Below are 23,297 nucleotides of genomic sequence, written 5' to 3'. Positions count from 1 at the left end.
ACAAATACGTTTAAATTAATATCCATTATATTTATAGGTGTATGCAAACTACTGTAGGTGAGTTAGAAAGGCAATTGGCAGCTACAAGGGCACAAGTTAAGACCGCCGAAAAGGAAAGAGAGGAAGTAAGTAATAGTCTAAAAATAACATTTCTATCAAGATAACAATCAGTAATATTATTTGACGAAAGATAGAAATATGACGGTCACATGGCGCAGTGGATAGAGTCGCTATCCACCTTCTGCAACTACGGCTGTGGGTTTGATCCACTTAACTAGATAATATACAGGGTGCTCGGGAGTATTTCCCATAACTTTAAGGTGTTGACAAGTCCACTTATAGGAGCCGATCTGTATAATAATAGCCGATTCGCTTTAGTCAGATGGTAGAGATTCTTGTCTTCTGATTGTCTTAGTCTTGGTTTGATTCTGAATTGGGTAAGTATAAAAGCGTTGGATCGAAATGCAGTCCATGGGATTCGGAGCATTTTTCTCTAACACCACATTTCGAACACGTCAATACGTTTGCGGTCAGTAAATCTCAAAGTTCAAGTCCTCAGCCCCATAAAGGAAAATGGAGAAGACGAGCGTACGCACGTTTTATGTAGCTGAGACCTGGCATTCTTAGCCATTCCAATTCACCTTCGCACAAATAGAAATAGTGACAATTCAATACAACTTTATTATAATTGCAGGTGCAAAATCGTATGCAGTGCCAGATAAAGAGATTGAGTGAAAACTTCGAACAAGCACAACTGAGGATACTAGGCCTTAACACACAAGTAAATGCTCTAAGACATGCAGTATCTAGCACTGGAGAAGGAGAAGGTGATACAGAAGCGCAGGCTCAGGAATGTACTTGCAAGTCATTCTTTGAATGAGACTTTATTCTTATTCAAAGAAGAACTCTTAATTTTTTACATGTTGAGCAATTCTTTGTTAGCCGATTGGTTATATAAATAAATACACTTTTTTCTTTTTAATTTTTTAACATATACTATAACATATTTTTCAATAACGATGGTTATTTACTATTTTTGAAATTGTTTTATATAAAAACATATATTTCCCATTAAGTCACTTTACTTCTGTTGATCGGTAAAGAAGGAAATTTGCTTGATTTGGATAATCAAAAGCATTTTAAATATGTATGTGAAATATAAGGGCATTTAAAACAATACTTCCTTTATTTAATAATTTAGTAATACATTTAAATATACATATATCAAGTCTGAACGAAATGCCTCTTTTGTATTTTGTTTTTATACATAACTTGTATGTCCCAATATTATTTGTAGTATTCCTAAAGAGAAATAAATTTACTCACGCACGCCCTTTGTAACAAAATTAATAGAAAGTGTCGTTCGCATTTTGTAATCTACACGCTTAGACCTTTATAAGAAAGAGAGACTTATTTTAGAAGAAACTTAAATAGCAAATTTAGTTTCGTATTCGTGTTGAAAGAAATTATGTTGTGCAATCACTATAAAACTATTGAAACCTAAATTTGCATTTTATGAACGTAACGGAAATGTATCGCATATTCACAAATAAATAAATACATTTTTGACGGTACAAAGTGCTTTATTTTCGTTTTACCAAATCTTTTCTATTACCTATTTATATTATAATGATAGTTTTAATTATATTTCAACGATATTTTATACTATCAGATATATCAATATGATATGCGTACAAAATCACCGCAAAAAGTGTTTCAAACTCCACGCACATATTTAAAAAATGAAACATTTCCATGGCGTAAACTATTTCTCTTTCTGTTCGGTTTTCACGATATATACGTTTCCTTCTGTTGCAAAACACGACCTAAGCGACTCTTGAGCTATATGCGTTTCTCGGTGCGGAGGTTGTGCCATTTTGTAAAAGCTATCCACTGCATTTGACAATATTTGAATGGCTTCTTGCGGGTGTTCGTGTTCCATTGCCTTTGCTCCATCCTAGATACGTACAAAATACATACAACATATATTATTATTCAATATTTCAGGAAAACTTAGACTTGCATTTTGTTTCGTCTTACTTATGGAATATTAATTATATGAAGCGAAAACTTTCCACCTCCTTTTTTAACACGCTTACATTAGCTTCACTTGTAAGTATGTATATGTAAGAAAATCAAATCTTGGAATCTTAATTTGACCTACTTTCCGATCTTCGATTAAGATGAAATTTTGCACACGCTCTGAGTTCTGATGACAATACATGACTAGCTAAAAAACGTCATTACAAATCCAATATGGCGGCCTCCCCAAAATGGCGGACTGGCTGTTTGAAATATAAAATGAAAAGGTATATATATATATATATATACCTTACCCCCAGTATATGGATATAAAATGAAAAGGTTTGCTGTCAGGAATACGAAAAAAATAGTCACGTAACTTAAATCCACGAGCCGTGATAGCCCAGTGGACATGACCTCTGCTCTGAAACTGAAAAGTTGGAGGTGCATGCCCCGGACTGGATTCGAACCCACACCCTCCGGAATCGGAGGCAAAGGTCATATCCACTGGGCTATCACGGCTCTGATCTACTTTACAATTAGATATTTCCATAGATTTATCTATATTAGATCTATGGTTACTTCATTAATCAGTTTACATGCGAATAGGAATTCCTTAAGCACAGCGGGTGAAACTCTGTCTATAATATCTAAAACTATGCAAACATTTAAAATAGTTGTAAAACTTGCTAGCGTTATCTATCTAACAATATTATTAAATTTTGTATTATGCTTTAATAATTGTTCTAAACTATCTTCACCTACTGCAGTACATGATCTAAAAATATGTCGTGAATATTCAAAGTTAACTATTAGTCCATCATCTTCTATAGGGTTAGGCTTCTCTTCTTATACGAAATGTGAATATAGCGACCTACCACACGGCTTAGGTAGGCTTATAATGATTGTTTCTGTAATAGAACTATCACATTATTAGGTAATTATAATGACTAGTGCTAATGGTTTTTTTTTTTTTTTATTCTTTACAAGTTAGCCCTTGACTGCAATCTCACCTGATGGTAAGTGATGATGCAGTCTAAGATGGAAGCGGGCTAACTTGTTAGGAGGAGGATGAAAATCCACACCCCTTTCGGGTTCTACACGGCATTGTACCGGAACGCTAAATCGCTTGTCGGTACGTCTTTGCCGGTAGGGTGGTAACTAGCCACGGCCGAAGCCTCCCACCAGCCAGACCTGGACAAAATAAGAAAATCTTAATCTGCCCAGCCGGGGATCGAACCCAGGACCTCCGTTTTGTAAATCCACCGCGCATACCACTGCACCACGGAGGCCGTCAAAGCGTGCTCTCCGAAGCAGACTGTAACATCACCCAACTTTCCAAGTCGGGATTGCTACTAAGAGTTTCTTGAAAAAAACAAATGTTGTTTATGTTAGAATTAGGCCACAAAACATCGCATTTTTTAACACTTTCGAGTTTTATGCAAAAGCGTTAACTTTTAGCGTTTTCTGTTCTGTGGCCTGATGCCTCAACAACTTGGGCCTTTCAAGACGAAACCCCGAAAGTATCATCAGTACCATCAGGGCATGACTCTGTTGTGTAAGGCAAAACCTTTCAGTACGAGATCCGTCATAAGAAATGTACCCTCATATGTATTTTGGGATATGAAATAATAGTACATTATGATATAAGTGCGGTAAGTTGAAAATTACAGCCGAGGCGATATTGCAGCTCGAGCCAAAGGCGAGAGCTATAGTAAGAAAGCAGAGGCTGTAATTATTAAAGCGCACGTATCTTTGAATACTCTTTCTGAAAACGAATTTGCATTGAACACTTTTCTGACATAAAAACTCTTTGCCAAGATTTAAAAAAGTACCGTTCGTTTTTAGACGGATGACAAAGGTTTTATATTACATTAAGACACATGTGCATTCTACTTTACATTACGGCACATGTGCGTAATGAGATACATTACGATATTGAAATTGGTGAAATAAGCGATACTTTACAAGCAAATGTGTTATAAATTTAAGTTGGCACCTTTATCTATGTCAGGGGTAGCCGTTTTGTTATTGTAATAGTTGCTTATTATAGTATACCTTGTATTGAGATAGGCATTCGTTAATACTGTCGATATGATCTTTGAATAACTCTTTGTCAATTTTAATAGAACATCTTGGACATCTATTGGCTATATTTTTACCCTGTCTAAATTTTCCATGGCATTTATCATTGGGACACCTGAAAGTGACAGTTTATGTAATTTTATGTCATCCGTTAATAATACTTCATCATCACCATCATCATCATCATCATTATTAAAAACCTATATTCGGCTCTCTATTGGGCACGAATCTTCTCTCTGAATGAGAAAAGTTATGGCCACGGCGCTGGCCCAATGTACTTTGGAAGACTTGACACTCGTAGAGAATCAAGGAAATTGACAAATAATATTTACTATAGGAAAATTCTCACCTTAAATATAAGGTTGGTTCTGCATCCATTTGTTTAAGAGTTGGCCAGTTTTCTTTGCATGCAGTACAATCGCAACAGAACCAATATCTGGAGGCCAACATTCGCTGCCGTTCCTTCAGTCCCCGCATTAGAAAATGGGGACCGTAATTTTCAGAAACAACCTCTCCAGGTCGCAGAGGTCGTATTGCCCGTAATATTATATTTTGCCTATCAAAATATCTGTAATAATAATGTTCTTATATAATATTCTGAAAGGACGGGCATATAGGAATATTGTGAGAGTTTACAAACTCCGAAAGTTGACTTGTTATTTATTCAAAGTGCTTGTTAATTCATTCATAACTTTAAATTAATTTTGTATCGCAAATTATCATGTGTAGTCATCGTGAGAATATATTTTGGCTCAAATATATAGACTACAAATAAAAAAATATAGCTGTTAAATCTAAAGTTAAGTTAGCTTTAAAATTTTTCTCGCTTGTTTACGAACTTACTTACAAGAGAATAGTAAAACTTGCGAATATTCGACTCGGAACAAAATTCTCAGAAATACGTATTTTTTTCTTCTACAAGCGGAAGAAGAAAAAAGAACCTCACCTTTTTAATATAACTAGCGAACGCTCGCGACTTCCATGACATTTGTGACAAACCATGGATTTTCCGGGATCAAGTATAGCCTATGTGTTAATCCAGAGTAAAATCTATTTCCATTCTAAATTTCAACCAAATCGCTTCAGTAGCCGCAGCGTAAAAGAGGAACAAACATACATACACACGCACTTTCACACTTACACAGTTACACACCAACTTTTGCCTTTATAATATTAGTATTAGTGTGATATATTCAATTAAATTTTTCATATAATTGATCTCTTCACATCCTAGGCCTAAGACTCTACTCGTATAGGATTATCAGGACTATTTTTACTGTGGATACTGTTAGTAGCTACTCTATTAATATACTAACCGTGCTACTGCGGGATAACATTCGTGATTAAACAAAGCCCCAGTAGGGTATATGCCCACTGCAGTGTATACCGGCTTGGAACCGCTGAACTGATGATTGCCACGGACTGTTTCGTAAATTTCATGGGCGTTAAACTGCAACAGTTGCAAATTGCGAACGAGCAATTCACAAGTATTTTTTTCGGCTGCAACAAGAATATTAACGCAGTCTAATATCCAGATTAGAAATATGTTTGACTTGGAATTTTCTTAAGCCTATTTTAATTAACATGTGACCAACGATTTAATCTCGTGAAAAGAAATAGGCAAATTTCAACTTTCATTGCGTTGGTACAAAAGAGATGGGAGTGGAACAACAAGCCGCCATTGCACGACATTTTGTCTATTTATCTTCACTTGGTCGCATGTTAGATAGTAATTCATATCCCCTCTCTTCAAACAGTCACGCTGCTCCAGGGCGGGTTTGCGAACTTATGGATATATTGTTAAACTCTTTAGCGATCATTGATAAATGTCAAATCATCATTGATAAACTTAAGGTGGTCTCCAAAGCACGGGGTACGCCATGAGCTTCCCAACTCGGCATGACAAGTTTAACTGACAATTTCTTTAGAAGAAAGAATGCTTAGTATTTCCAGTATTCGAATCCAGAACCTTATTATACGTAGCAACGTAGGCTAACTATTGAACCAATGAGCCAGTTGTTTTAGCTAGTGGAATACTTTTGGAAGCCTGCGACTTTATTTTATTTATTTCTTTATTCTATATTGCAACATACAGAAAAATCATTTTTTTTTCATCATTATCAACCCATATTCGGCTCACTGCTGAGCTCGAGTCTCGTTTCAGAATGAGAGAGGTTAGGCCAATAGTCCACCACGCTGGCCCAATGCGGATTGGCAGACTTCACACACGCAGAGAATTAAGATAATTCCCTGGTATGCAGGTTTCCTCACGATATTTTTCTTCACCTTTTGAGACACGTGATATTTAATTTCTTACAGAAAAATACCTACAAGAACATTTATTCATAGGAAGCTTAAAGTAAAAGTTAAAGTGCAAATGCGGCCCTATAGCTAAAGCGATCTCTCCCAGACAACCTTTGTTGATAGGAATCAATTAAAGTTAACGGTTTGGTGTGGGAATGTAGGTGGTCCCCTAATAAAGATAAACTACATGGTAATACATACTTAGTAATACTACACAGAAATATCTATACTATCTTAAATACATATAAAATATACAACTTCTATTTTTATAAACTAAAAATACTACACTGCTACTTAGATAGATAATATGTTTCAAAAGAGCTTTAAATATATTCAAAGGCACAATTATCCGCCCACTTTAATATACTAAAAGATATTGAAAGACTTAGATAGACTTAGTTTGCGATGTAAGTGAATAGCATTTTTATTGTAGTAAATCCGTATGAATTTTATTCTTGACTCTAACTATTTTTAAAAGCCACTTTAAAATCCGTTGCATAATTTAAAATATCTAAACAAACAAAGCGACTTTGTTTTAAAATATGTAAAGATCTTGCCTGGTGCTCCCTTTTGTATATTATTCAAGATAATGTAGTACAAAATTTACCTTTCGTCATGTTATCTTCGCTACATGTTTTAAAGTATCCACTTATTTTTAGACATTGAGTTAGGAACATTCCCATTATTATTCTCTTTAAATAATCTGCTCCCTTCCTTTGTTGTGAATGTGAGCATAGAGAGTAAATTTGTGCAGCTGTTAATTCCAACATTTCGTTATAGCTCGCTTTGTCCTCAGGTTTTGTTTCTATTGCGTCGTCGTTTGAGTTTTTCTCTTCAAAGCTTTTTAATCCCTTCTTAGTTCGATTGAGTCTCTCTTTTCTACTTTTCAATTTATTCTTCTTTGTTACGCCCTCGATATCATTTAATACCGAGCTCTCGACGGTTTTGATTTCATTGCTTAAATATTTTGCATATATCTGTTGACTTGTTTCGTATCCAGCTTGTGTTACCATGCGAAGGGAAATATGACTAAGCATTGACATTCCAGAACCTGAAATCAAATGATAAATTTTTAAAAATTGGTTCAGTGGTGTCAGCTTGCAAGTGTAACAAACAAATCAAAATTTTCCTTTTTGACAGCCTCCGTGGCGCAGCAGTGTACGCGGTAGATTTACAAAATTGAGGTTTTCTTAATTGGTCCAGGTCTGGTTGGTGGGAGGCTTCGGCCGTGGCTAGTTACTCTACCGCCAAGCGATTTAGCGTTCCAGTACGATGTCGTGTAGAAACCGAAAAGGGTGTGGATTCTCATCCTCATTCCTCCTCCTAACAAGTTAGCCTGCTTAACATCAGGTGAGATTATAGTCAAGGGCTAACTTGTAAAGAATAAAAAAATGGAAGTATGAATACTAGTCATAGTTATGAGTTACCTATAAAAAGATCAAGAAACTGGCATTCATAGGCGTGATATGTAGACACAGCGGCATCTCGACATTTTGTTGTACAAAACGCAACTCCTGAACAATTTGGGCACCACACCGGAGCTCCATCATCACAATTTTCCAATCTAAGAAACAATCACTTATTTATTTAATTCGAAAAATGGTGTGGTCTTCGTTTGTACGTGATCTATGTAGAAGACAAAGTGGGTATAAAACTACCTTTAAAATATAGATGTTTCATGCAGTTTTGTGAAATTTCGCAGGAAACGTTTTCGATGAAAGCTCCCAGACTCTTATAACAATTACCGTAATGTTACAAACAATGTATACAAAACCGCGTTTACGAAAATGGTTCAGGAGTTTCGAGGAGATTCGGTTAAATCCTTTCACATGAATCACTACACTATTGATGAAGACCCGATGGAAATCCGGTCAGAACTTTCGAGTTTGTCGCTAACAGTCAGTCAGAGAGACGCGGCGGGAAAGTTTCTGAAAGCGACAGAAAGTTTTCAGGTATCACGATTTTGCAAACGTATGTAGGCGACGGCTACTAATTAAACAAAACATTAACCTCTGAAAACAATGTAGACAGTGCGACCCGTAGTATTCTGAGAGCAAACACGCTGCATACGGTCTGTCTACTAATAGGATATCTCCAACTTTTACATTTTCGTCGGCAATAGCAAAACGGCCCTGGATAACGTAAAATATTTTTTAAATAAATGGTTTAGTAACATAATTTTCCACAGTAACTATATATTTAGCATAATAATAATTTCCTATATTAGTAAGAATACCTGATTACTTTACAAATACATTCATTTAAAGATATACAAAATATATCCTTGGTCTTACTTTTATTTTTCCCGTATTATTTTTACCTGTGACTGTAAGTTTCCACATACAACAAGTATAATATTATATTCTACTCTCAAACTTACTTATTTCAAGATAAACATAGGATAATATATATTTAATAAAATATTACTTAATACTTAATATCATAAATATACTTTAATTTTAAATATATATTTTTATAATGTTTATTATTATAAGCGATAAAAAAGCTTGGAAATTAAATGCATAGTGCATTTAATAAAACTGTCCACTTAAATACTTATACTATTGTTACATATACTTTAATTCCACTTTACACTTATTATTTTCTAAAAAAATCATAGAAGTAGGTATATTGGAATATATCGGTGTAAGAGAAAAATTCAAAAGAAGTTAAAAGCATGTTTGTAACAACTTTCCAGCGCGATTGAAGTTTCCCTTAAGTAATTGCATGTTCGAGTACGAGCAGTATCATACATAGACGCTTTAAGAAAGTTTTCCTTGCATACCTTGTCCTTTTCTTCAATAACTTTTACCTTCTTTGATAGAGACGGTAAATTCAATTTTGCGCCTCCAGTAACATATACCTCTAAAAAAGAATAACGATTTATGCATTAGTGCCTATTCTTTCGAATTTGGCTGGACGCGCGACCGCGTGTCTTTATACCTGGCTTGTGATGATGTTTGGGCGTAGAAGTATAGTCCAAAGACTCAATATCTTTAGCCAGCTGAGCTTTCGCTTGTTCATTATTTCCAAGTAGTCTACCAGCTAATTCATATGATACTTTAGCACGCGTTGGTTCACCAGCTCCTGAAAGCAAAGCTCGTTTATTTGTGAACATATAGCGATAATAAACAATGTGTTTTATATGTGTAATGTTTGTGTTATGGTAAATAATATGCGGGGATTTACTCGGTAACAAAAGATAAAACCGACAGCTACCGCCGGGGTTCTGGTTGAACTTTGTCGTAAGTTGTTTGTAGGTAAATGTGACTCGGGAAGGAAGTAGACCGAGGTATATAATACATAATAGTATGAGTAAACTAGTACGAGTAAGTACGAGGCAAAAGCGGGTCGTTGGGGTTGACACTATCTATACTAACGTGGGCAGTCAAGAACATTCCGAGGGTGAAGGAAATGAGCCCACCCATTGTAGATTTCCACAAAGCTTATACAGAATAGCTGAAAAAGCTTCGCTGTGGAAATATTTTACACAAAGGGTATTAATTAAATCTTTTTTAACATTTTTCGATACTGTTCACGCTGCATCGCTTTTCACTTTTATTATATTACCCTTGGTTTCAAAGAATAATCATGTTAATAAAATTTTGGTCCCGCCTATATGGGGGGACCAAAGGGAGGGAGGGAAAAATGTTTTACCAAAAGTTGTTACAAATGAGATGTTTTTTTATTGTTGCTTAATTAATAGTTATACCTACAACTAAACACCCACAATGTCTCACAAATTGCGTGGTACATTATTTCGTTCCGACGCTCAGAAATTTTCATTACCTGGTAACCCAGTTAGCTCCCAAAATCAAGAATTTTCGTAAATATAAAAGTTGACTCATCATTTTGTCAACGTCTGTAAGTTTCATTAATTCTAACATTTCCCCCAAATTTTAATTTCTACAGTGCCGTTGTATAATGTTTTAAATTACGTAATAATCATAAGAATTGGAGCAACCGTTAGTAGGAAAGTCTTGACGTTTTTTACCATTGAAATTTTAGCCGAAAACAGGCCAAGGAGATTTATTTTTAATCGACTTTAAAAGGAGGATTTTCTAAATTTGGCGCGTATTTTTTGTGGCATCTTGGCTCAACCACTAACCACCTTTAATATAAAGTTTTCGTAAACAAAGAACTCATAGGAGGAAATTTAAATTTATTATATTTTTATATAACTGGGTCGTGGGTTGAAAATAAATAAATGTTAAAGGCAATTGTAATTCTCAACTTCTATAAGAACAAATTCATGAAAATTTAACGAGGGCTAAAGTATTCGCAAAATATATGGAACACTGAATTTACAACACGAGAATATTAACACTTGCACGCTTTACTAAACACGAATAACAAACACATAACACTACAAAAATTATGAAAAGACCTCGCTTCTACTATACCGCTGCAGAGAAAACTAGCGAACAAAGAAGCGAACGATTCGCGCAGGAAATTCTTCAAATACCCTCTAACCTAAGAATATACACATATCTGTTATGTTTGTATATGTAGAGCCTTGGATCAATACATGGCTGAATGTCTTGTACCTAATAATGATACCGATTATTATTTTCAGATGATAGTGATGAACTTTGAGTGAGACGAATATTACCTTAGGTAATGAAACACGGCTTAATCTCACGTCGGAGTATGCCCGACTAGTTTCGGACCCATACAAGGCCCTTAGTCATGAGCTGGTTCTTACAACGCGGTACCATCCAAACTACGAAGCGGCGGCGCAGCACGCAGCAGCTCGCATCGCGCGTTGGGAGAGGGGTTGAGTGGTGGGGAGTGAAGGTTCCGTTATGCTCTCCGACGGTTCATTAATGTCATCTTCATTAGACTCGTCTTCTTGTAAGCAAACCGCTTACAACCGCACTAACGCTATCTTGTTCCAAGTTTGTTATATGTGACAATGAAAGAAATAACGGTTTCCACGCTGTTGGCAGCGACCATCCATGATCCCGATTATTGCTTCTCGTATCTTACGAGGTACTAGAGGGCATACTCCGACCTAATATCACGTGAGTTTTAGCCGTGTTTCATAATCAATTAATATGAATAACACTCACGATAGTTTAAATTCTAAAATTACCTTAGTTATTCGTCTCACTCATAGTTTGAATACACCGTGTCGGTGTCGGGTTTATAGTATACAGCAGAAAGAGAAACGCCGAGCAGAGCCCGGGACTATAAACCCGGATGTAGAGTTACGGAGTTTAAAACATTTCGAACCAGTTAACACTCCCATTTTCCGCGGACTGCCCAGACAATCAATATGATCCTTCTAAAGCAGCTTTGGATACTCGTTCTGATAAATTATAAAACTAACTGAAGTTGTAGCAAAGCCGAGGTCATACTATGAAGGTATACATTTTTAGTTAGTTCATTCGTTAGATTGAAATATTTATTAATATTTTAACCTAACCTAAAGGTTTATTGAGAACATACTCCTTTTTAGTGGACGGTTAAAGCACAGATAAATAAAACTACAACCTTTATAACAGTGTCCCATCCTCCAATAATACTCGGATCTCATCCGGGCGGGTAGTCTCTCCTTCAGAGCTATTTTTAAATCTTCTAAAGCGGCTTCAGGACGATTGAATCGTAATAGTATTTCCGAGCGAAGCCAGAGAGCGAGCGCTAGCGAAACTCCTGCATCGATGATTTCCTCAGTACCTATAATAATTTTATTTATTACATACGGTTTATAATGATTTTTCGATAGAAGTAGATTTACGTTTTTAATTATTCTTTTCGTTCTTGCTGCTAGTTGATTCATCATTTCCAGTTTCATCGGAATAAATCAAATAATAGTACAATCAGACAAAAAATAGTTGCCAGTAATAGGTATTATTCATACGTCATGATTCAAGAAGCAAAACTTTATCAAAATAATTTTTTTTTATCTAATTAAAATAATTTCGGAAGTCACTAAGTACTCAAAATATAGCTGTATATACACACTATATATACACTAGCCGACGCGCCGCGGTTTCATCCACGTGGTTGCCGTTTCCTATAGTATAAGATTTGAAGAAAGAAACGACCTTCACCCATCTGTTAATTGGATGAGGAGTGTTTTATATCAAATTTAGTACGTTAAAACTATATTGCGAGTAGGTTACCTCAAAAACTCTTATCCAAAATATCATTAATAGTGATTAATAATGGTTAATGATAGTTTAGTCAGCGAAATTTTTAAGCAACCTACTCGCTATATATTTTTTTAATGTAATTTAATTATGTATTTTAATTTGATTTATAACACTTTTCATTCATTAAACAGATGTGTGAATGTCGTTTCTACTTGATCTACTACCACTTGGGAATACGGGAAAAATATAACCTATTAAAACCTTAAAAGAATTTTTATAACCAGTTCTGTAGTTCCAGAAATTATTCTGTACAACCTCACAAATTCACAAATTTCACCTCTTTAATATTAGTAACAAAAATACACAAAACTTAACCGATATTTCATATTTAAGCTTCCAAGAGCCTTAATTACCTGTCATAGGAGCTCGTAACACAGCTTGGCTGGCTAAAGCTAAACTCTTTGTCAGGTCTCCGTCTTTTAGACAAGTTTGTGCAGCCATCCGCCTTTCATATGATATCCTAGCGTCTTTTCCACGGAACATCGGCTGAATTCTCGAGAGAACTTCATTTAGAGCGTTCATTATCTGAAAACAATAACTCAGCAATACAATAGCTCCGGGTATTTAATATCAGTGTAATAAAATCCAGTTTCAATATGCACCTTCTTGTAAGATCATTTCATTCTGTTTTCAATTTTATAACAGACAATTGGCCCTCCGAGATTTTCACTCGCGTAGTTCCCGTTTTCGTGAGAATAGGGGGTTAAAATGTAGCGTATGTTACTTTTTATAATTAATTATTGTGTATATTATTGTTTTTAACACAAAATTAGTGAACCGATTTTCATGAAAATGAAATGGGGCCAAACTAGAAGTATACTCCTTTAAATGAAAAAGGATTTTCAAAATTGGTTAAGAAACTACGATGTTATGAGGTAACAAACATTAAAAAAAAACACATACGCTTCGAATTGAGATCCACTTCGGTTCGGTTAAAAAGTCGGTTAAAAATATTTATTAGGCCATAAAGAGTACATATTTTTTTTTATTATTTACAAGTTAGCTCTTGACTACAATCTCACCTGATGGTAAGTGATGATGCAGTCTAAGATGGAAGCGGGCTAACTTGTTAGGAGGAGGATGAAAATCCACACCCCTTTCGGTTTCTACACGGCATCGTACCGGAACGCTAAATCGCTTGGCGGTACGTCTTTGCCGGTAGGGTAGTAACTAGCCACGGCCGAAGCCTCCCACCAGCCAGACCTGGACAAATTAAGAAAATCTCAATCTGCCCAGCCGGGGATCGAACCCAGGACCTCCGTCTTGTATATTCACCGCGCATACCACTGCGCCACGGAGGCCGTCGAATAGCTTATATTATATTGTTCAGTAACCTTCGTCCCATATATAAGCCAAATAAACCACAGAACTGACACAGCAAGACAAAAGGACAGACACACAGGCATACAATTTTAAAACACGGCACTAAAACATCAACAACATGTTGATGTTTTAGTGCCGTGTAAATATATTTAAGCACTTGAAAAAACACAGGTGCTTTGAAATCACAGACAGACTTTCATTTTATTTATATGTAGTATATAAGATTACATTTTAATGTTAGATGTTGTTTTGTACATTGAGGTTCATTTTATTCACGAATATATTAGCTGGGTATGGTGAATAAATGCTTTTAAATTAATTACCTGAAAGCAACTTCAGTAATGGAATCATATTACGAATTCCTTTGTGAATATTTCGGGCTAAAGCAATTTATTATCATAAGTTCGTATTTCACTACTGTGATTCAAAATTAGACAAGTAAGAAAGTAATGTTATTTGAATATTATTATTAGGCTGCTTTTAGAAATATAGGAGTATATTATCTAAGCTTTTACAATTATGAAGATTAGATATTTTTATGAAGTAGTATGAATTTCTAAATTAATATGAAAACATCAAGACAAACATTTCATTATATTTCAAGACTCACGACTTCGTCCGCGTGGAAATCGATGTAAGCTTTCAACCCCTATTTCACCCCCTTCTATTTATATTTTCGCATGTGTTATGTATAATAAATGGTCAACTAATCATTTTTCAAAACTTTATTTCAAAACACGAACGATTTATATTATAAAAAAACTTCAACCCTTATTTAACCATTTAGGGTTACGGTTTTGAAAAATCGTAATAAAATTATTCTAGTATTTTTTTGGTATTACACATACCAATTTTTACAAATGTAACTTAAGAAATGAAGGATTTTTCATACAAACTTTAAGGCCTCACCACCCCCTTCCGATTTAATTGTCTACATATTTTAGTCTCAAATTGTGCCAAGTGTCATTTAAATTCATTCAGTAGTTTCAGTGTAATGCCTAGTCAACATTAAATACGGACAGACAGACAGACAAAAAAAGAAATACTTTGGGCTTCAGTATCAGCTCTCCAACTAAAATTAACAAAATATCATCAATGTACAGAATTTGGCTTATTAGGTACTTTTTATTATAAGTATAGATTTTTATTTGAACTTTAAAATTGTTGTTTGTTTTCCATAATAAATCATAATAAAAAAAGTATTAGCCAATTTTAACGAGTCACTTTAGGACCAGGCCTGCGGAGTATAGGAGTGGGGATATACTGGTCCCATGCAGGTAGGTTTAGAGAGTTAATGTTTTTAATGACGATCTCATATACGAGTAAGTTAATGATAATGACCAGCTGAGCTATTTACTAATATGGTCTTTAATATTTTTTTTTTGGCAAAAACAACCTATTAAAATAAACATGAAATTAACTGACAAATGTGATCTACCTAATATATATAGGTTGCTCAGTATTTCCCATAGTATTATTATAATAAAAAGTAATTCAAATAACATATGTTTCTTGAACATTCTTAATTAATTTTTGGTAAAGAATACCCCAGAAGTTAATGGTAATACTCCCCAGCACCCTGTATACACGAAGGATTGTCATAGTAGGCACCGGATGACATTTTGTTACATAGAATACCCGTACAAGTATAAGTATATCCGTGAACATAGTCAAAGTTAGCGAATTTGCAGGTCCCAAGGCTTAACGTGCTCTCTAAGGAACGAAAGTGCAACACTACTAACAACCAAACTCCAGGCTGAGATTTTAATCTAAAAATTTCTGAAAAGAAAAACTCAATGTATCTTCAGCCCGATCCAGGAGTCGAACCCAGGACCTCATGATCTGAAACCACATAGACTAATTATCGGACCAACGATGCAGTTTTTGTACTTACAGTATTATTTTCCAATACGGTTGTAACTTTTTTGTCATCTTCAACATCTTCAAATGTCTGCATCCAGCCGTCTACTTCAGCCAAAGAAACAATTTCTTCCGCCAGACTCTTGAAGAAGCCTTTGTTGTTTGAGTAGACTGTAACATCGCTGCATATAGAGGCGTATTTTGGGTCAAAGTCCTCGTACACTCTGGGCATCTAAAGAAAACAAATTCAAAGTTATGACTATCTGCAGAGCGTGCTTTTATGTATGCAGCCTATAATAGATATTGTCTACTTAATACAATTTTTCTTTGCCCCAGCATGGAGCTGCACTGTTTGCAAATACATTAAAAGATAATTATGAAGTGTTGAAGTGCGAATTTTTAGATATCTCTTGCAATTACATTCTACCTGCAATTACAATCTATTGAAAATTCACATTTAAGGTTGCATTTGTCAGAGCGACCATGAGAAATGCATGTTAAGCCCAAAAAATGGAAAATGTTTCAATGGATACATCACAAGAAGCTTAGCATTACTCTATATATTATAAACTTACGTGTGTCAACTAGAGCCTGGCTAGTTGACATACGTGGAATAGCGGATTGTAAGGGAAAATCATTGTGAAATCTCGTATGTTTCATCGTTTTGCTATTAATTGAAAGCGATATCGATCGTACCTACTTGTACATTTAACTATTGGCCGTTTAAAATTAGCACTGAGCATTTCCAGTGCTCTAAATGTCAAGAGTTACGGCTACGTGACTATCTACCTACCACACAACATACAATGTACAATGAACATACCAAGCTATGTACATTGTACATTGTACAATCTTGCTGAATAAAAAAATGATATAAATATTTAATTATTGATGGTAAATGCATTTTAATTACTGGGTATATGCCAATGATAACAACTACGTCACAGAGATTTTACAAACACAAATAAGATTAGGTAAGAGCAACTAAAAATTAAAAATTTTAAATACCCCCAAAAATACCTGTACCTGATGTATTGACGCTGGTTCCCTGGGAAATGGGGCGGGCCTTAATGTGGGACACTACATGCGTTGACACATTAGCACCGTGTCATATCAGGGAGACAAAATCAAGACCGGGAGCCGCAGCAGAAACAGCTGAAACCGGTAAGTGGCTCAAGTATGCCTCTCTGACAGAGAGTTACATATTTGTACCTTTTACCGTGGAGACCCTTGGGCCATGGAGTCGCAGTGCCAAAAAATTTTACCGAATCATTTCGGCGGCGAGTTGCCTCGACTGGTGACAGAAGGGCTGGCTCATTTTTTGCGTAAAGGATCAGCCTGGCTGTCCAGCGCGGAAATGCAGCCAGTATTCTTGCCACCATTCCACGTGGGCATGATTTGTATAGTTATTAGGTTAAGTTAAGTAAGTTCCTTATTGTATTCTTTCTGAATATAAAAAAACATGAATTTTAAAAGGCTATAATGTTGTTAACCTACTACCTAATGTCAGAAATCCTTTTCATCTTATCAGAATTATTTAATAATATTGCAAAATGTGAGCTAGACTTCTTTATTTGTAATACATTATACAAATCAATCCTTTTCATTAGATGTCTGATATATATCGGGTATGTACACAAATGCAGTTACTTTTTATTCATTATTACTTTGTTGATTAGTATATAATTTAAAAGAATATTATTAATATTACTAGTACTATTCATCATAGTACAATATTTCAACTGAATATTTCTATTAGTCGAGATTCTCATAATTGCACATTGAGAAAGGAAGCGAAAAGTATTTTCTTATTTGCAGTACTTTTCTTTAATAATATTTTTTATCAACGGAGGGAGTTCTATTGAGCTCAAACGAAGTCCAGAAAATTTATTTAAGTAAATGAATTTCTTTTCGACGAGTTGCACAATTTTAAAAACTGTATTTCTACTGAAGTTCGCTGGGCATGTTTTAGTTCTAAGTTGGATACCAAGTATAACGGTTATATACGATTATGAATGTTTAGCGATGGCTGTGGAAAATGATTGGCGTAATTAGATACAAATGCATGAGGGATAATAAATATTCCGTTTTGTCAGCTATTACGAAGCTCTTAAAGCTATCATATATTCTAATATTATAAATGCGAAAGTTATTATGTGTAATTGTAATTACTGTTTAATATATCTAAATATTATGAAATTGTTATTGTTTCTAAGATTTGGTAAAATACTCTTATATTTTTTTAGTTTAGTTCTATTTTTATTTAACATTTATTAATTTTAGTTTGTTTGTTGTTTAAAGTTTAATTTATAATAGTTTTATGTAGCTGTGTGGCTGTGTTTATCCGTGGTGTCACCTGGATGAGGGTATCAGCTGAAAATCAGTCTTGTATGCTCCAGCATTTGCTTGGATCATGCAGCAAAATGCTGAGCTGATCCCTTTTTCAAGGTTGTGCCAAACATGACAGTGTTTGGCACTACTTAAGTTTTGGTCTTGCCTTGCTCAGGTGGTTGAGGCATCGGACGCTGCATTGGTGTTTCGACATTGTGGTGTGTGGCACAATTTTAAAATAAACGTTTTTTCATTCTTTCTTTCTTAATTGTTATTAATAGCACGGCTAAACCGCTGAATTATTTTGATGAATTTTAATCTATAAAAGCTGAAGAGTTTGTTTGTTTGATTAAACGCGCTAATCTCAGGAACTACTGGTCTGATTTGAAAATTCTTTCAGTGATTTTAGATAGCCCATTTATCGAGGAAGGCTTTATTTTATATATTATCCCGGTTTTCCTAAGGAAACGGGAACCACGCTGGTAAAACTACGCGGCGTCAGCTAGTATAGAGATATATTGGAACTTGAAGCAGAACATCGGTTTCAAATTATCCCGAAAAAATCTATGGTTCCTTCCAATGGGATTTATGAAAATCAGAATTTCCCAAACGCAGTCTTTGCCAGTAGGGTGGTAACTAGCCACGGCGGAAGCCTCCCACCACCCAGACCTGGACCAATTAAGAAAATCTAAATCGGCCCAGCCGGGGATCGAACCCAGAACCTCCGTCTTATAAATCCACTGCGCATACCACTGCGCCACGGAGGCCGTCAAAAATTTGGTTATCGTACTATGATGCACAGACTGACAAACTCACAACTTTCCTAAAATGATAATCCGACATTGAGAAATATACGACATAAAAATCCACAACAAATCGTAGCGAGTTAAATAATTATCTTGTTGGGATTGTTTGAAAGTCGACGACAGAAGGTTCGCCTTTCTCATTTAATATTAATCCAGCTCTTCCAACTGCAATATTTGCACTTATAAAGTTAGGTACACTAATGCCTACTTTTTCTTCGTGGCGTTTCTGAGAAAAGTAGTGACCTGATTGTTGACAGGCTGAGTAATATTATTTCAATTTACTGTGAAAGAGAAATATATTAAGTGGTAACAAGACTTCAGTGGCGTGCACAGGGTTTTTAACTACGGTATGCACTAGAGGTGCAAAATAGAAAATTCCTATCGCAATACAAGTTTGTAGTGAGTTCTCAGGGTAGGCAGGGCATTTTTGCATGTGTGTGTGCACGCCACTTTCTATTTAATAATAAAATTGATTTAATATTTTCGTGATTTTATAATACTCTTACTATTGTACCCGACTCTAAAGAGAGGTATACTATGAAGTTTGAACTGTGGTAATTCCCAAGACCAAGGTATTTTAGACCAAAAACTATACGAGTTAATTTTCGCTAGAAAATTCATTCTAAAAGTAGTAAATAAAAAAAAACGGCCAAGTGCGTGTCGGGCCACACTTAGTAATAGGCTTCCGTAGATTGAATTATTTATTTATTTTTTATTGTTATACAAGCAATACCATATATTAAATTATATAATATAAGAATTAGATTATTATAATTAGTAGAGCCGTGATAGCCCAGTGGATATGACCTCTGCCTCCGATTCCGGAGGGTGTGGGTTCGAATCCAGTCTGGGGCATGCACCTCCAACTTTTCAGTTGTGTGCATTTTAAGAAATTAAATATCACGTGTCTCAATCGGTGAAGGAAAACATCGTGAGGAAACCTGCATACCAGAGAATTATCTTAATTCTCTGCGTGTGTGAAGTCTGCCAATCCGCATTGGGCCAGCGTGGTGGACTATTGGCCTAACCCCTCTCATTCTGAGAGGAGACTCGAGCTCAGCAGTGAGCCGAATATGGGTTGATGACTATGACTAATATAAGAATTATTTTAGTCATACTTTTATTATTTATTGCAAGCTATGGATGCCCAGTTTGGGCATAGCCTTAATTAAAATGTTAACCCTTTATTTAGAGCACAAACATAACTACAACGGTACCCAACAGGATGGGATAGACGATATAATAATAATCCTCACTTTGCATGTAGGGAAAGACCTCATTTTTTTTTAAATTTATATTTGTACCACTTTAGAGGTGGTAGAGAGGGGGCCACTTGACTAACAAAAATTAGCTCATAAAGCTTTAATAATTTACAAACGGATCCCTAAATCGAAATATAATTATATAATATAATTGAAATAGTGGTAGAAGATCCCTCATATCATGAAAAGGCAGGAGACTGGACAATTTTAGCAATATTTCTATTAAGTACTATATAAATTATAAATTTAAATTTTATTTATTTGTATTTGTCATTAATTATAAAAGATGAATTGTTAACATGTAAAATGTATTCTCAACAAAGTACTTGTTACTTGAAAAAGAAATTTAATAAAACAATGGACAGTTTTTTTACAGAAAAAATTATCCATTGTCTCTAATAATAAAATAATGAAGTAGTTCTCGGTTTATAGGTAAAGTTGTAGAGTTTAATATGGAGTAAATGGAGTAAAATGTATCTTATATTATTAGAATATAGGTATGTATTACGTGATTATGTAAATGATGAATCCTTGGAGTGCTCTACTTCTTTAGCATATTAATATTATTTTTTTACTTAATAAATGTTCTCTATCACGGTAATACTGTCATTATTGTCTTCACACCTTTAATCTATGGTATTCAAAAAACAATCCCAACGAAATGTCTACCATGGTCACTTTTTAAGAAACAATTTTATTATAGTTCTCCTAGATTTCACGATATGCATGCATGTACTACTTTTTGCACTTAAGTTTGAGTTACAAACAGCGCTTTAGTGTCTATGATATCATAATACCTTAATTGTTTATAAGCACAATTTCATTTATAAAATATATTCTAACAAAAGAAACATTGCAAAACTAAAATGGTATTCATATTAAGGTGTTTTTGCTGATTTATCTAGCTCTTACTCTACTAGTCAAGTGACTAGACTGGATAGAATAAATAGAAGTTGTTTTACCTTAGTGAATATGAAGAATTTTTTGCCTGGATACGTAATGCCGGCTAGCACCACGTGCACAGTTTTCTAAAATTATTCCCAACTACACGTACTAACGTACGAATACGTGATAGATATAGAGATCTATTTTTGAAATATTAGCACGAAGCGCCATCTGTCCTCCGGGTAAATGTACAAAGACGTTTAGGAAATACATAAACAGAACTTAACACAACTTTGGGTATGCAAATTATTTTGATAATTATTTTATTTAAAAAAAAACAAATCTAAATCTCTGATCAATAATACATATTTTGTGGTATAGTCACACTTAGTAATGCCCCTTGCAACATTCATTAGCAATGTTTTGTTTATTCTGAATGAGAATCCGAAATGAATTTCTATTTGCAATCCATGAATATTCGTCAATTCAGAATTAGAGAGCCCGTGACGTGTCATTATTTGTTAGGATTCCTTTTCTGCTGTCGCAATAGCGCGCTTATAAACCCTAAAGTATACCTAAACTACAGATTTATCTTTTAAATATGATCAATATTCCCATTTCTATCCAACTAGTCGGGAAATACTGTGTTAGTAGTGGGTACGACAATAGAGCAACGGGGCGGGATCGGACCACTATCTCTTGGTGATGAGTCCGACCGCTCTTACCGTTGAGCTATTGAGGCTGTATATAAGACTAGCTGACGCCGCGCGGTTACACTTGCGTGGTTTCCGTTCCCGTTGGAATACAGGGATAATATAGCCTATAGTCTGCCTCAATAAATGGGCTATTTAAAACTGAAAGAATTTTTCAAATCGGACCGGTAGTTCCTGAGATTAGCGCGTTCAAACAAACAAACTCTTCAGCTTTATAATATTAGTATAGATAAGACACATTATGCACTAAACTTGTGGAAAATAAGATCATAGATACATAATAGGTATTTATAGTTAGTGAAGCTGTGGCTAACTGAAATTGTAGTTTTACTTTTTTTTAATTAAAAGAGATATTCTGAGATAAATAAAATTTCAGCTGAACGATATCAGCTGTATTTACTCGTACGTCAGTGGTTTCGCCTACACGTTTTATGATACCTAAAATGACACAAAGCGAAATGATAATATAACTTTATATTTTTGTACACAATACCAAGACACAATAAACGTACAAATATAATAATAATATAAGAAAATCTCGAAATTTATACATTGTATTCGTACTTATAATTATTATAGTACGAGTGGAATAGTTAACTGTTCTTACAGTTAACAATTCCATGGACATGGGAGCGGTAATAAATTCTACAACAATTCCGGAAATCTCAACAACAACGTAAGAGTAACTTTGATTTTGATGGTGAAAATCAAAGTTACTCTTACGTTGTTGTTACTTACTTTAATTTAATTACGAAATTGCGTGGAAAAACCACTCAATGGGTGGTGTAGTGTAAAGCTTTAACAAAAAATACGTTTGGCTTTGTCAAAGAATCTCTTTACAAGTTCACGAAGAAGTGTCTTTATTCGAAAAGTTCATGAATAGCTGGCACAGGAACTCCAACAAGATGCGATGTTACGAGTAAATGAAGAAAACACGAAACATGTTTGTTAAATAAATATTTTATATTGCGTGGAATAAAACACAACGGGACGTAACATCAATAGTTCCACGGTAATTGGAGGGAATATTGATCATAATAATAATAATAATGTAATAAAAAAAAATCAACCCCCTGTCTGAGAGGGCCTCCAATATGCCTGAGAGACTACCCAGGACTATACCCAGGCTCGACAGATGTCTAGAGTGCCATCTTTCATAATATGTTTCCAGTAGTTTCTCGTCTTTACAACTTCGTCCATAATTTATATTTTGTATTATTATATTTTGTATTGACATAGTTAAAAAATTATAAAAAACTATAAATATAAATAAATGATATAATAAAAATGTAATGTACAGTGCTAATTTAAATCAGAACAATTATTAGTTAGTAGTAATGATATTGAGTCAACTATTATTGTTTCAGTAGTCAATAGCAATAAGCTTCGAGCTACATGTTAAGAAACTTTCTCTTTATTGCTGGATTTAGGGTAAATACAGAAGGCAGATTCTTGAGACGGCGAATATTATAAGAAGGTTCCTCATTAGGGAGTCCTGACCACCGTTTGTTTGGGCACTCAAAACGCCCCGCAACGTCGGACGGACGT

The 23,297-nt window shown here is 34.8% G+C and overlaps 2 protein-coding genes across 2 annotated transcripts in view; one reads left to right on the top strand and one right to left on the bottom strand.

Moving 5' to 3' along the window:
- LOC112047944 (outer dense fiber protein 2-like) overlaps positions 1-1,112 on the top strand; it is a 24,206-nt gene extending 23,094 nt beyond the window's left edge. The window contains exons 20-21 of the mRNA XM_052890782.1: positions 38-125; positions 695-1,112. Coding sequence (XP_052746742.1) covers positions 38-125; positions 695-880 — 274 coding nt within the window. The 3' untranslated portion in view covers positions 881-1,112. The remainder of the gene's footprint in view (positions 1-37; positions 126-694) is intronic.
- Positions 1,113-1,124: 12 nt separating this feature from the next.
- Positions 1,125-21,193, bottom strand: LOC112047951 (SET and MYND domain-containing protein 4). The gene is made up of 13 exons (XM_024085279.2): positions 21,114-21,193; positions 15,787-15,984; positions 12,923-13,094; positions 11,908-12,090; positions 9,355-9,498; positions 9,197-9,276; positions 8,422-8,543; positions 7,839-7,975; positions 7,019-7,462; positions 5,424-5,607; positions 4,457-4,675; positions 4,081-4,222; positions 1,125-1,957 (listed from the first exon to the last, which is right to left on the bottom strand). The coding sequence occupies exons 2-13, from the start codon at positions 15,982-15,984 to the stop codon at positions 1,766-1,768; spliced, it is 2,217 nt and encodes a 738-aa protein (XP_023941047.2). The 5' UTR covers positions 21,114-21,193; the 3' UTR covers positions 1,125-1,765.
- Between the last annotated feature and the right edge of the window lie 2,104 nt (positions 21,194-23,297).

This window comes from Bicyclus anynana, chromosome Z (assembly GCF_947172395.1).
Source record: "Bicyclus anynana chromosome Z, ilBicAnyn1.1, whole genome shotgun sequence".
Classification (NCBI taxonomy): domain Eukaryota; kingdom Metazoa; phylum Arthropoda; class Insecta; order Lepidoptera; family Nymphalidae; genus Bicyclus; species Bicyclus anynana.
The sequence above is the reverse complement of the archived record's forward strand: the minus strand, read 5'-3'. Positions and strand labels throughout refer to the sequence as shown.